The 13,800-nt window shown below is 43.3% G+C and overlaps 2 protein-coding genes across 2 annotated transcripts in view; both read right to left on the bottom strand.

The window, feature by feature from the left end:
* LOC127051008 (NACHT, LRR and PYD domains-containing protein 3-like) overlaps positions 1 to 12,541 on the bottom strand; it is a 572,024-nt gene extending 559,483 nt beyond the window's left edge. Inside the window, exon 1 of the mRNA XM_050952784.1 lies at positions 12,483 to 12,541. The gene's annotated coding sequence lies outside the window, so the exon portion shown is untranslated. The remainder of the gene's footprint in view (positions 1 to 12,482) is intronic.
* Positions 1 to 12,615, bottom strand: part of LOC127051022 (NACHT, LRR and PYD domains-containing protein 3-like) — an 86,431-nt gene extending 73,816 nt beyond the window's left edge. The window contains exons 1-3 of the mRNA XM_050952810.1: positions 12,318 to 12,615; positions 6,061 to 6,198; positions 2,677 to 4,399 (exon numbers count right to left, since the gene is read on the bottom strand). Of these exons, the coding sequence (XP_050808767.1) occupies positions 2,677 to 4,399; positions 6,061 to 6,198; positions 12,318 to 12,597 (2,141 nt within the window). The 5' untranslated portion in view covers positions 12,598 to 12,615. The remainder of the gene's footprint in view (positions 1 to 2,676; positions 4,400 to 6,060; positions 6,199 to 12,317) is intronic.
* Positions 12,616 to 13,800: the final 1,185 nt, after the last annotated feature.

Below are 13,800 nucleotides of genomic sequence, written 5' to 3'. Positions count from 1 at the left end.
CACCTGGCAAAGGTTTTGTCAATTTCACTAACAGAAAATGAAACTGACAAGAGCTTTCCAGGCAAGCAGCCACTTTCTGTTTCCCCAAAATAAAACTTCATTTTGGGCAAAACTGAAATCCTCACAGAAAATTTCAGTTTTGCAAGCAGAGCACTTTTCATCAGAAAACACTTTTCTTCCAGATCTAGTTACCTGGACACAGATTCCCATCTGCTACATTGATCCTTGTTTGCAGTTCTGGCCTCTTGGATCCATTAGCAGCTGGAGTGAATTAGTGCGCTATTTGGTGAATCTCTGAATCCTCAGATCTGAAAGCAGTACTGGAAGCGACCCTAAAGTTTTGCAATAGTGACAGCAGCCTATGAATTGCTCCTTGCTGCCAGCACCTGCCTCTAACTCAGGACCTGGATCTATGCAGGAGGAAACTATCCCAAATAATGCCCCTTTCACATTGTCCCATAACTGAGCTGAGGGAAGGGGGTAGGCAGGAAACATCTGGTGCACACATTACTACCCAGAAGAGAAGAAATTAAGGATACTGCCCAGCAGAGCCTACACACAGATCAATATCTCTCCTCTCCAGTAACACCTCTATCAGCTGCAAGGTGGTGCTATATTGTAAGATGTTGACTAACAGTAGGGAACGCCTGTGATATGGCCAGGAACTGGGTAGTGCAGGAAACAGCATAGCTTGGATTGTAGCCTTTGGGAAGATGCTAAGGCTGGTGAAGAGACAACAAGAGCTGATTGCTTGAGGGCTTCAGGCAGCTGGCTGAGTACCTGTGCAGAGTCCAGGAGCAGCAGAAGTTGAGCTACAGTCAGCTTCCATTTGAGAGTCTTCTGAATTGTTCATTGCTAATTCTGCTGTAAGAGATTGGGGAGTACGTGGTCTGGCCTAGCAGTAACAGCTGGGCTGAGATCTGCTCACTAGAGATGATAGTTACCAGGCAGGAGTTGGACGAATCGCAAGAGCTGGGTTCCGTGAGTCAGGGTCAGGGTCAGGCCAGAGTCAGAGGCGGAACCAGCGTAGATGCAAGAGGCAGGAATCAGCATCAGAGGTAGAATCAAACTGGAGTCAGAGACCAAGAGCTCTAACAAAGTCTGGCATTGCAGCAGGCCAAAGTCTGTGTGGTTTGCCAGATAACTTCCTGGGGAAACCCCTGGGGTTAAACAGAGGCTTGGCCAATATAATGAGGTTCAGCCTCACCACTGCTGGCGCCTCTTGCTGGTCGCTCAAGGAATTAGCTCTATCCTGCTGTGGAGTGCCCTCTGTAGGTGGTGTCCCACCCATTTTCTGCTCTGCTGTGCTGTCTGGGACCTATGACACTCCCCGGCTTACAGTGTCCTCTTCTGGACACAGCCCTCCTACTGTGTCTCTGACCATATCTATAGGCACCAACCTGGGGTGATAGGAGATAACAGAGGGGCCTAATCTAGCAGACACAGGCAGCACAAGATCAATGGGTGCAAACTGAAGCTTGATAGATTGGAGTATTGGAATAGCCTTCCCATGGATATGGAGAATCCTCTATCACTTGAAATCTTTAAACTAAGTCAGACTGTCTTTCTAGAAGATATACTCAAGCTCACTAGGTGAAATGTTATAGCCTATGGTATGCAGGAGGTCAAACAAGATGATCCCAAGTGTCACTTCTGGCCTCAAAATCTATCAATATTGATCAGTTATTACTGGGGTGGGAATGGAGAAAGGAGTTGCTGCAGTGATGTTAGTGAATGGGGCAACTGCTCTGTTTTTTTTTATTTAACTCTGACTGTTCAGTGTGAGGATTACACTCTCAATCACTTCACTGAAATTCACTGTAGTTGAATTTTGAAATGATAAATGTCACTAAATTGTTAAACAACATAGCACTAGAAATTCAGAGTTCAGGTGGTGCTAGCTGAGTTTCAGTTCTGGGATGTGAGCACTTAGAACAACTGTATTGTTTAATAAAAAATATGATTATGCCATTGTGTGGCAAGTGATCCTTTGTTGGGCTCAGATACACCAAATGTGTCCAAGAGCCTATTGCATTCAGGATCTAGCAATGAGTTTCTGGTTACTTCTCCCTTTAGGACAGAGAGATCAGAGTTTTCAAACAGATTTTTAAATTCAATGGTCTTAGAAATCTCTCTTCAACAGGAAGCTGATTTTCTTCAAGGCAGACAGGTACTTAGCTATGCAACTACTGCCAGCCCCATAGCAGTTTGCTTCCTTCTTCAATCTGATCCAAGCTAGTTTCCTATAAAGCTAATGGGCCCCAGCTGTTTCTGAGTCCTTCTGATTAACCCTCACTTCCCTTTTCCTGCCTACTCTGTAATCATGAGATTTTCTGACCCAGCTACTTCAACCCCATCAGACCCAGAGGGACAGCGTACTTAGCTATCCAACTACGGCCAATTCAAAGCACCTTGCTTCCTCATTGTTCTATCTGATACAAGCTAGTTTCCTAGGAAGCTAAGGGGCCCCAAGTTGTTTCTAGGTCCTCACTTCCCTGTTCCTCCCTACCCTGGAATCATAAAATTTTCAGATCCACCTAGTGCAACCTCATTTTACTGGGAAAGACCAAGACAAATCTGCAAATATCTCAAAAACCAAGGCCATTATAATGGTGACATGACGAGATGCCATTCTAAGGATTTACAGATTTATATTAAATAAACTGTGATACTTACAGAGGAAATAACCATTTCCGTAGCTTTGCTATCCATCCTTCTTCTCGTTCTCCAATCCCAAGCGTACAATTACACAGGTAGAGTGACTGCTTACTACAACAGTTCTTTACACAGAATGAAAGAGCAATTTCATCCATTGTTGAAAGCCTGATGTGTTCCAATCTAATTTCTTGGAAATTATCCATTGCACTTTTTGCAAACTCTTCTTCCTGGCTCTCATACAAACAGTGAAACAACTCAAGCTGGTCCTCAGAGCCCTTATAGGGCAGAGAGGAGATTTTTTTAGCTTCTGCTTCAAACCACTTCAATAAATCCAGCTTGATTGCAGATGATGTTTTACAATGTAATTTTTTCTCCATGTCATTTAGTCTCTCTTTATTTAAGAGACCAAACAAGAAACGTACTGTTAACATCAAATAATTATTTTTAGATGGTCCATAAATTTTTAGCAAGCTGTTCACATCTTTCTTAGAAGACAATGATTTTTTCATTGTCTTTTCATCTTCCTCTAGCACATAGAACAGAGCTGCAAAAAACTCTTGGAAACTCAAGTGAATGAAGCTGTAGACACTTTCACATTCTGTATCTTTCTGAAAAATACTTTTATTCAGAAAGAGAGTGTGAATGGTAGACAAGGTTAAATTGTGTTTCTTCAGGTCACCTTCTTCAAACAGTATTTTCCGTTCTAAAATTCCATCTGCAGCCAATGAGCAAAGCTTCCACAGAGTAGTTTTAGACTGTTGCACTGAGTCAGTGAAATGATCAGTTAGTAAACTGGTCAGAAAGAGCAAATATACTGATGTGGTTGTTTTTGAAGTTTGTGCAAGATCTTCCTTTCTTTCCATCTGTTGCTTCATAACGGTGCAGATGATCCAACACACAATGGGGACAAAGCACATGGTGAAGAGCATTTCATTTTCTTTGACAAAATTAAAGGCTTGTGTTGCTTTCTTTTCATCACCAAAGAATTTATGAAAATATTCTTTCCTGTCATCTCCAGAAAATCCCCTTATCTCTGCATAACATGGAAATTTCAAATTCTGCTTTAGTTTCTCCAGAGCAGTTGGTCTTGAAGTGATCAGTAAGAAGGATTTTTGAAGAACTTTCTTTCTCAATAAACTGCACAGTACAGTTTTCACTGGATTCTTCTCAAATGGGTCAGACCACAGACTAACTTCCTCCATACTTAGCACAGAATTCAGTTCATCAAAACCATCTATTATAAACAGGAGTTTTTCTGGCTTCTCAAAGATTTCTTTAGTTGGTCTTACGCCATCAGGAAAATTATTTAAAAGCAAATCAGTCATACTTTGCTGTGCAGTAACAAGATTAATTTTTCTACAGTTTATATAAAAAACATAATCAAACTTTTTCTGATAGAGTTTTCCAGCTGCCCAGTCCAACATGATCTTTCTTGCTGTCATTGTTTTCCCAATTCCAGCAGCTCCCAGCAGCACAACAGTTCTTGGGCTTTCCCGATTTCTGTCAGGGTCAAATAAAACACTAACGGTAGTGAGACTGGTCTGGTGAGCCATCAGCTCTGCGTGTTTCCTTCCTCTGGTGATTATTTCATGTTCTTTCTCCTTCCGCTGCCAATGTTCCTTTACAATAAGCAGTTTTGTGTATCTCTTGTCTAGACTCACATATTCACCCAGGCGAGCATTCCTGTCTTCTATTACTTGGTATTCTTCTAGTATATGTTCTCTATATTTTTTCTGGTAATCTAATTCAATGATAACAGCATGAAGCATTAGACATACTGAGTACAATTGTTCAAACAAAGGTCATTTGAACTGCCACTCATTGGTTATATCCAAAAGTTGTACAGGACAAGATATTGGTGGCATTTTATTCTTTCTGGTCTCCCCCATTTCACCCAGCATTCCCACCAACATGTGACTTGACATTTTGCTAGAATTTTACATGTTAAAAATAGTCTCTTGTCTTTTATAGTTTAATTATTTTGTAGCTGATCATTTCTCACCTTGGTTCTGATTTAGCAAACCACTTAAGCACAGATTGAAGTCCCAGTACAATAAATGAGATTTGAGCATGCACTTAAAGTCAAAAATTTGATTAAGTGCTTTTCTGAATAAGGATAATTTGGCTCCTTCCCTTTTTTTTGTTCCTTCTGATCTTTTCTTTTAGTTTCTGTGTTATTTCTCTATTCTCCTCCCCCTCCCCCCAGTACCTTTGGTTGTCCTTATGTGTAACTACTTCTCTTCTTGTTCCCTGGTTATGTTTTCTCTCCTCTCCTGTTTGCTAGCTTTTAATCCTTTTCTGTTTTTCTCACCTCTAGATACCCTTCTCTGCTTCACTTTCCACCCCCATTCCTCACTACTGCCACTCCAAATACTGGAGGATAGGATTGGACACTGGTATTTAGGCAGGGCCCATCTCTAATCCTGAGTAGTGCAGTATGGGAAGTAGAGTGCCAGTGTTTCAGTGGATAGCTGACTTGCTTATGAAGGTCTTGTCTCCTCTATGGGCCACGATCCCTAGCTTGTCTACATCTTCCATGGTGCCCTATGGTTTTCTCTCTCGCTGAGCAACCATGGCTCATGGTGGGAGATGTAGTCCAGAGAGGGCGCCTGACCCATATTGGAGAAAGGGGTCATGAGGCACATGAACTATGACTCCCCTACAGCACTCCACCAACATTTCAGAATGCTACTGTAACCCACACACCTCCTGGGTGTGGTGTTCTGTCCTATCTAGTGACACTGAGACCACTTAGAGAGAGGGAGAGAGAGAGAGATAAAATGCATCTGCTCTACAACCTTAGCTAACAGCAAGTTGGTGTTTAGCTCATGCAGTAGAGGTTTATGCACTATGCTCCAGAAGTAGCAGGTTCAATCCTGCCTGCTGAGGACTGGGATCTGTTGGCACCACACTGTGTTAAAAATTGTGTTAGAAAGACATCCTTTAAAAGGTTTTAAACCACAGGCACCATTAAACCAGTTTATAGGCTGTGTGCATAGGGCCAAACCATATGAGCACACTTTAGAAAAACAAAAATGTGTTCTAGCCTGAGTACGAGCACACAGACCAACCACAATGCATTAAATGATTTAGCAGTATTCACATGTTAACCATTTCTAGAAATGGTCATCACACAATTCCTAATACAGTGTAAGTTGACCCAATAAGAGCACAGCAAATGGCTTCTTCATAGGAAGCAGCCCTGCATGTGTCAGTGTGGGATTTGTCCTGCTATAATATTTTGGACATAACAATTTAGTATATTTGTTCATTCTTTGTAGGTCAGTAGTGTAGTCCTTTAATTACATTTATTGTTGTTCTCTGAGTTCCCCTCATTTGAGATGCATCTTTTTGTCATAATTGGACTAAGAAGTGGATGCAGTAGTCTAAGTGCAGTCTTACCAGAGCCTTTCAGAGAGGGATTATCAACTCCCTGCTCCTTGGCATGACGTATCTTTGCACATGGTCTCAGATCCCATCGTCTGTCGTTCCCTCTTGTTTCTTCAACTTTTGCTGTTTTCTCCTTTTCCTGTGATAAAACTAACAAGGGAAATTAATTGCAATAATACCATAGCGTTTAAGGCTAGAAGGGAACCACCTGATCATTTAGTCTGACCTCCAACCAACACCCCCCAACCCCTGAACGCTAAACTCAACAACCAAAATGAGACCAAAGTATTACAGCCCACAGGATACTAGACTATTATGTGCCATAGGCAGAGAATAGGAGGGACCGAGATGCACCAGTGTCTGTGGCCCCAGCAGTGGCAGGGAAATGATTAAGTGAGATACACCCAGATAATCCTGGCTAGCGACCTGCACCCACACACTGCAGAGGAAAGGAGGGGAAAAAACCAAGTTACCGACAATCTGCGCTGCTGGTTTATATGCACAAGTTAGAAAATCCTACTCAGAGTTTTATCGTGGAGTTGCCACTTCATCCATAACTACAGTATCACTGACACTGTTGTTATAATAGGGCTAGATTGGACCTGGTGTTTACACAGGTGTGGAAGGAGAAGGCATGGTTCTAATTGCACACCCTTGGAATTCCCACACAATAACCAGGGATAATTGCAGTACCTGATCTCAGGGGAGCATGGGAACTGTATCTATGGGAGAACCAGCACCCCAAAAGGTCAGTGAGAAGCAGAGAGGAGCTAGAGCCCTGACTTTGTTCCCTTCCACATCAGACTGCTGAGAAGGAGCAGCACACATGGGATAATATTAGAGCTGGTTAGAATTTCTTTTTTCCCCACCATGGAAAATTTTGAGGTTTTGGTAGAAAAAACAAAACAGTCAAACAAAAAACTGTGAAAGCCAAAAAGTTTTGGCTGAAAACAAAAATTTTGATTAAAAAAAATGCTGCTGCAATGTGTTATGGGAATTGTAGTTTGTTTGCCTCATGCTCCCATTCTCTTCTATTGGCAAAGATCCCTAGCCTGACTACATCTTCCATGATGCACCATATTTCTTTGCTCTTGCTGAGCCACCATGTTGCATTGTGAGAGATGTAGTCCAGAGAGGGAGCCTAGCCCTTAGAGAAGAAACAGGTCATAAGGCACCTGAACTATAACTCCCATACAGCACTCCAGCAGCTTTTCAGAATCAAAATTGTTTTGTTTTCATAAGAAAAGATTTTGTTTTTCCCATGGAAAGCAGGCAATTTTCACAAACAAAATTTCTTTTGACAAAAAGACAATTTTCTATTGACAATTTGCTGTATCCTATTGGTCACACTTCCCTTGCATGCCAGGGAGCTCATGAAGACTGTAGTTGCTGGGATTAAAGGATTGAATGTCTCTTTGATCATTGCTGGCCAGGAGCAAGGCTTACAAAAGTTTCCTGAGCCTGAAAGCTTGTCTGTTTCCTGAGCATCATTCTCTCCAAAGCATTTCTTTGATCCAAGAATTCACAAAAAATTGGCTATTGAAATGCAGGTGTCATTTATGTTATCTGTTATGGTTTTTTTCTCACTATTTTTTATATTAAAATAATGTAAAAAGTCAAAGTTTCACAAATGTAAAAAATATTTAATGTGTCCCTTAGCAGTTTCCCTCTTCCAGCAAAATCAGAGTTCCCCACTGCTGCTGTCACCACAAGAGATGCCATGCTGGCCCAAGGAGGTTCAATGATGAAGATATTGCAAAAGTCTCTCTGAGACATGCAGATGTGCCCTCCCGCCCTGTGCTGCTCCCCCCATTCCCCGGCAGCACAACTCCAATGGAGCCACATTGTCCCAGGGATCCGCCGGCATGGACTAAGCCCTGATAAACAGCCCATACAGCCCCAGGTCAGTTAGTGATGTGTCCAAAGGGACTTGGAAAGGAATGTGTTTTCCCCCCACCTCCCTCCCTGGCTGTGCTCTGGCCTTAGTCCTACTCCTTAGTTTTATGCCCGAGCTCACCTCCCCCTCTCTATGGATCCCATGCCCACCACAATTGCACCAGCATGCACGGAGCTGACCTCCGAGCTCTGGGAAGGGTTAGCCCATAGATACATCTTAGGTACATCTCAAACAGAACAGATATTGTTATTAAAGCATGCTGGCTGTATTTTTAGGTCCCTTCAGCTTTCTGCTACAGAAATGCAGACAGCTGCTTCATCCTGTCACCCCTAGTGATTAGTTTGAGGTTTAAAGGCTGTCCTCACGGGAAAAAAGTTTAGAAACAACTAACAAAAACAAAAAGACACGAGAGCTCCCTGATTCTGAGGCTGGTGGGTAGTTCTAAAATGATCTGAGCTTGAGAGTTGTTCTAAAATTACACCAACTGGTGATCCCAAGAAGCCAGTATAGTTGTCGGATTCACTGGAGTACAATAGTGCTCGTTCCACGACCACGCCCCTCCTCGGCTAGGGACTCCATGAGATGCTGGCACAGGAGCAGCCCAGGCCAATTCTTTGCTAGCTGGGGATTCCCCTTCCAGTTTCTGCTACATTCTTTGTGCCATCAGACCACGGCAAAGCAGTAGAACCATGGGATATCTGGGCTGCCAGTTACCTCATATCGCTTGCTCTTTCCCTCATTTCTCATTCTCAGATTCTCCACTAAGATCCAATCTGAAAACTGAACAGGTTTGCAATTTGTATAGGGTAACCAGACAGCAAGTATGAAAAATCAGGACAGAGTGTGCGGAGTAATAGGCACCTATATAAGAAAAATCCCTGAATATTGGGACTATCCCTATGAAATCGGGACATCTGGTCACCCTACGTTTATCACAGTTTTTTCTTCTGATGTACCTTGTCAGTACAGTATCTATATAGCAACTTGTGTGTTCCCTCTCATGCCAGAATGTCCAATTTCACATGCGCACTAGAAAATCTTGCATCTCTGCTTTGGATCACTCCGGCTTCCACCGGCTTTCCCTTCTGTCCTGGAATCTATTCAATATTATTAACCGACTGCAGCTGTTACTGTTTCTGCTGTATTTTTTTGGTTTTTCAGTGGGAGAGGGGAAATATTGAAAAAGAGTTTCCCAGGTGTCAGAGCAACTTTAGGCTCTTTGCCCATCTTTGTTTCTTCCATGAGTTTAGCAGCAGACTGTCTCAGGTCGATCTAATTGAGGATTACTGGGGTTACTTCCATCACATCTTCCCCATGGTATTCTAACCGGAGAGGCACAACCTCTAACACATTGGTTTCTCTAGCTCACCATGGTGCATGTTGTTTTCCCTAATCAACAGATAGATTATGAGTATAAAAGATTTAAATACAAACTGAGAGATTGCCCAGTCGCTGCACAAGGACTTACCTGCCTGACAGAGCTCACAATCTACAACAAATAAATACCCTGCATTGCACTATCCAGGCTGCCAAACTCTCCCCCTGGGGGACTGTCCAGGTCAGTGAATTCCAAAGGCCTGTAGGGAGAGCCCCACTGCCAGCCCCGGAGCGTTCCATCCCAGGAACCCCGGGAAGAACCAACCTAGCTGAGCTCCACTGTCACCCTGGGTGAGAGGAACAGGAATGACTAATAGGAGATTGAGTTTAACTCACAACAGAGCACATGGAGTTTGACTAAAGAGTGGATGCCCATTGACATTGTCTCTTACACTCATGTGGAACACAGCGGAGAGGCTAACAGAGGGAGTTTGACTGGGAGGTCTCCTGGGGAGAGCCCACTAAGGCTTTCATCTTGCAGGGTTCTCTGAGTACTTACTGCAACAGCTGAGGAAGATCTTAGAAGAAGGTAATATGGATGGTGCGTGATCAGCTGTTGTGACCTGCACAGAATATGCCATGTTTGTCTTTCTTCCACAGAACAGAAGTGACTTTATCTATACAAAGTGCAAGCTGGTCTCCATATTGGAGGAGAAGGTTCAAGGTCTGGAGAAACTAGTATCAACCCTGCATTGCATAAGAGAAAATTAAGATTTCCTAGGTAGATGTCAGGAGATGCTTCTATGGGCACAACATTCTGAAGAATCAGAGCAGGCTGCGCAGCGAGGACAGAAGGATGGTGAAGAATTTTGATAGCATGTGACCTCCAGAATGCAGATACGAGTGACCAACTGTTTTCATGTTCTCTCCACAGGTACTACAGATACTCCCCGGGTTACACAAGACCCGACTTATGCAAATTCACACTTATGGAAAAAGTTCCATAAGTTAGAAATAAGAGGTTTTGTTTGTTTGTTTTTGTGTAATGGTCGGGTATACATTTCCAACTTACGCAAAATTTGAGTTACTCAAGGCATTCCAGAACGGAACACTTGCATAAGTCAGGGAGCATCTGTAATGCGGAGAGTGGACTAGATGATACATCTGAGGGAAGGGAGCAGAAGTAGACTCCACCGATTGGAAGGCATGAGATGCACTTTCCTAGGGATGGGGGTTCCACAAACACCGCTCTCAAGAGAAGGATGGGGGTGGTGGTGGTGGTCGAGGACTCCCTCCTCAGGGGAATTGAGTCATCTATCTGCCATCTGAACCAGGAAAACCAAGAAATGTGCTGCTTGCCAGGAGCTAGGATTCATGATGTGATGCAGAGACTGCTGAGACTCATCAAGCCCTCAGATCACTACCTCTTCCTGCTTCCCCACGTGGGCACCAATGATACTGACAAGAATGACCTTGAGCAGATCACTGAAAACTACATGGCTCTGGGAAGAAGGATAAAGGAGTTTGAGGTGCAAGTGGTGTTCTCATCCATCCTGCCTGTAGAAGGAAAAGGCCCAGGTAGAGACTGTTGAATCATGGAAGTCAACGAATGGCTACACAGGTGGTGTCAGAGAGAAGGCTTTGGATTCTTTGACCATGGGATGGCATTCCAGGAAGGAATGCTAGGCAGAAACAGGCTCTACCTAACAAAGAGAGGGAAGAGCATCCTTGCAAGCAGTCTGGCTAACCTAGTGATGAGGGCTTTAAACTAGGTTCACAGGGGGAAGGACACCAAAGCCCTGAGGTAAGTGGGGTAGTGGGATACCGGGAGGAAGCACGAGCAGGAGAGCACAAGAGAGAAGGACTCTTGTCTCTTACTGAGAAATGAGGGAGGCAACCTAGTGACAGAGGATGTGGAAAAAGCTAATGTACTCAATATTTTTTTTGCCTCTGTCTTCACGAACAAAGTCAGCTCCCAGACTACTGCACTGGGCAGCACAGTATGGGGAGGAGGTGACCAGCCCTCTGTGGAGAAAGAAGTGATTCAGGACTATTTAGAAAAGCTGGATGAGCACAAGTCCATGGGGCCAGATGCGCTGCATCTGAGGATGCTAAAGGAGTTGGCAGATGTGATTGCAGAGCTATTGGCCATTATCTTTGAAAACTCATGGTGATCGGGGGAGGTCCCAAATGATTGGAAAAAGGCTAATGTAGGGCCTATCTTTAAAAAAGGAAAGAAGGAGGATCCGGGAAACTACAGGCCAGTCAGCCTCACCTCAGTCCCTGGAAAAATCATGGAGCAGGTCCTCAAGGAATCAATTCTGAAGCACTTAGAGGAGAGAAAAGTGATCAGGAACAGTCAGCATGGATTCACCAAGGGCAAGTCATGCCTGACTAACCTAATTGCCTTCTATGAGGAGATAACTGGGTCTGTGGAGGGGGGGAAAGCAGTGGACGTGTTATTCCTTGTTTTGTTTGTTTTCAATGAAAAATAGCCTTGAAGATAAAGTTCGTGCTTGGAATTCCAGAAGAGTCTCATCGAGCCATTCAACTGTTTGGTGAAAATCTACTGGGCCAGACTCTCTGCTGTGATCAGTTTCCAAATTTCAGATCCTCAATTCTATGTCTCAGCTGCAGCACAGGTTACAACAGCCTGGGAGCTGTTTTAACTTGCACCAGCTACCAATGGTCCACAACGAACAGTCCCCTGGCTGGAGATGCACTGCAATTATTCTTCGTCCCCTCCTCTCTCTGTCTGTGACACTCTCTCTGCATCACTATGTTGGCTCTACACCCACTGGGGACACCCCCACATTGGGGATTTCCTCAATTGGAGAGTTACAGGCCGACTCTGCTCCCCTTGTGCCAGCTGAGCGGTGAAAAGGGAGTGGAGCAGATCAGAGAATCTGCTGTGGCCAATTCTGCTCTGAGTCCCCCTCATTTCCAGCTGGGATTGAGAATTTGTCATTCCTGCCATCAACCTCTTTCTCCTTCTGCTCTTGCTGCTGCCCTGGGGGAGACTATTGGGTTTTTAGAGTAACTTTAGGTTTCTTACCTTTCTTTCTTTCTTCTCTGAGCTTTTCATCAGCCTCTCTGAGATTGAGCTGAGTGAAAACGTCTATGGTTACATTTACTGCAGCGTCTCCACCATAGAATTTCATCAGGAGGTTCTTCGTATCTGTTCTGTCGGCATTCTCCAGCTCACCTAGAGGGATGGTACCTTTCCCCTCAAAGTCAAAGTGTGATAGTTTGTCTTTAAATCTTTTGAAGTCTTCCTGAAGAAGGCTGCCAAGGGCACTTTGAAGCAGGTCACTGATTTTGCTTCGGTTTTCCATCACCAGTATCCGGGGGAAAAAACCCTAAAATACAATGTAAAGTCCCATTATTAATAGTTAATATGGAATAACAACTCTTATTCCTATATAAAGGGAAGAAATGTAGCCTAGTGGTGAGAGCAGGTCACTGAGGCTTATAACTCCTCAGTGCTTTTCCTCTTAAGTGACTCACTGGATAGCTAGTTTTGTCTTCCTGTGCTTCAGTTTCCCTGTTTGTAAAATGGGGACTATTGTACTCCTCAAACTCACAGGGGATGTCATGCAGCTTAGTTACTGTTTGTAAAGCCAGTGGAAGTTTTAGGATGAAAGGTGCTAGAATAGTATTTATCATCTGAATAGATTTCCAAACCCTGCAGTGGGGATATCTAATTCAGAAAATATCCTAGCACAATCTGGAATCTGTGCATCTGAGTCTTGGAGTATCAGGACCTGTATACTGAGAACCAGTCCTAGTTTTGAAAGCCTCAGGGGTATTTTGAACATCAGTGTAGCAAAGGAAGGGTAATTTCTGACATACTGATCAGCCTCCACAATCGAATGGATAAACTATAACAACATCAGATTGAAAATAGCCCAACCCTAGGCAAAATGCAGAGAGTGATGAACTTACTGTTAGCAAGAAGGCTATAAACTAGATATGGTGGCCTCGTTTGATTTGTTTCTCTCAGTTTTCTTGGTGATTAAACACAGATGAACACAAAAAAAATCTAGAAGGAACAGAAAAGCTTTGAGAAAATAGTTATTTCCTCAGCAAAGAAACTAAAACATCTCCAATTAAAGCAAAGCTTCAATGCTCCCATGATTTTTATAACACTGCTCTACAATTTTTGAGAAGTTGTCTGCTTCAGAGATAAAATGTGCTATTTATTATGTATTTTGATGTGCTGAATTCAAATATGACAATTAAAACAACTGATTGGCTACTGTTTCTAAGATATTTAAGTTTTTACATTTTATGTCTATGTACATTGTGTAGATAGTAGAGTTATTTTTGTAGGAGTGTGTGAATGAGAGTAATTTGGTCACTGGCAGATAGCCCTTTCAAAAATCAGGGAAGCCCATTAATTACTGCTTCTGAGGCACTCCAGGAATGTGCTCACAGTCACCATTATAAGCACTGGTGCAGCAAAGTTCCTTGGTTGAGTTGGAACAAACCCTTGTGTCCCAAAAGGGCTGCTGCAGCTTTTGTTGGAATATAAATTT

The sequence above is a fragment of the Gopherus flavomarginatus genome, chromosome 5 (genome assembly GCF_025201925.1).
Source record: "Gopherus flavomarginatus isolate rGopFla2 chromosome 5, rGopFla2.mat.asm, whole genome shotgun sequence".
NCBI classification, from domain to species: Eukaryota; Metazoa; Chordata; order Testudines; family Testudinidae; genus Gopherus; species Gopherus flavomarginatus.
The sequence above is the reverse complement of the archived record's forward strand: the minus strand, read 5'-3'. Positions and strand labels throughout refer to the sequence as shown.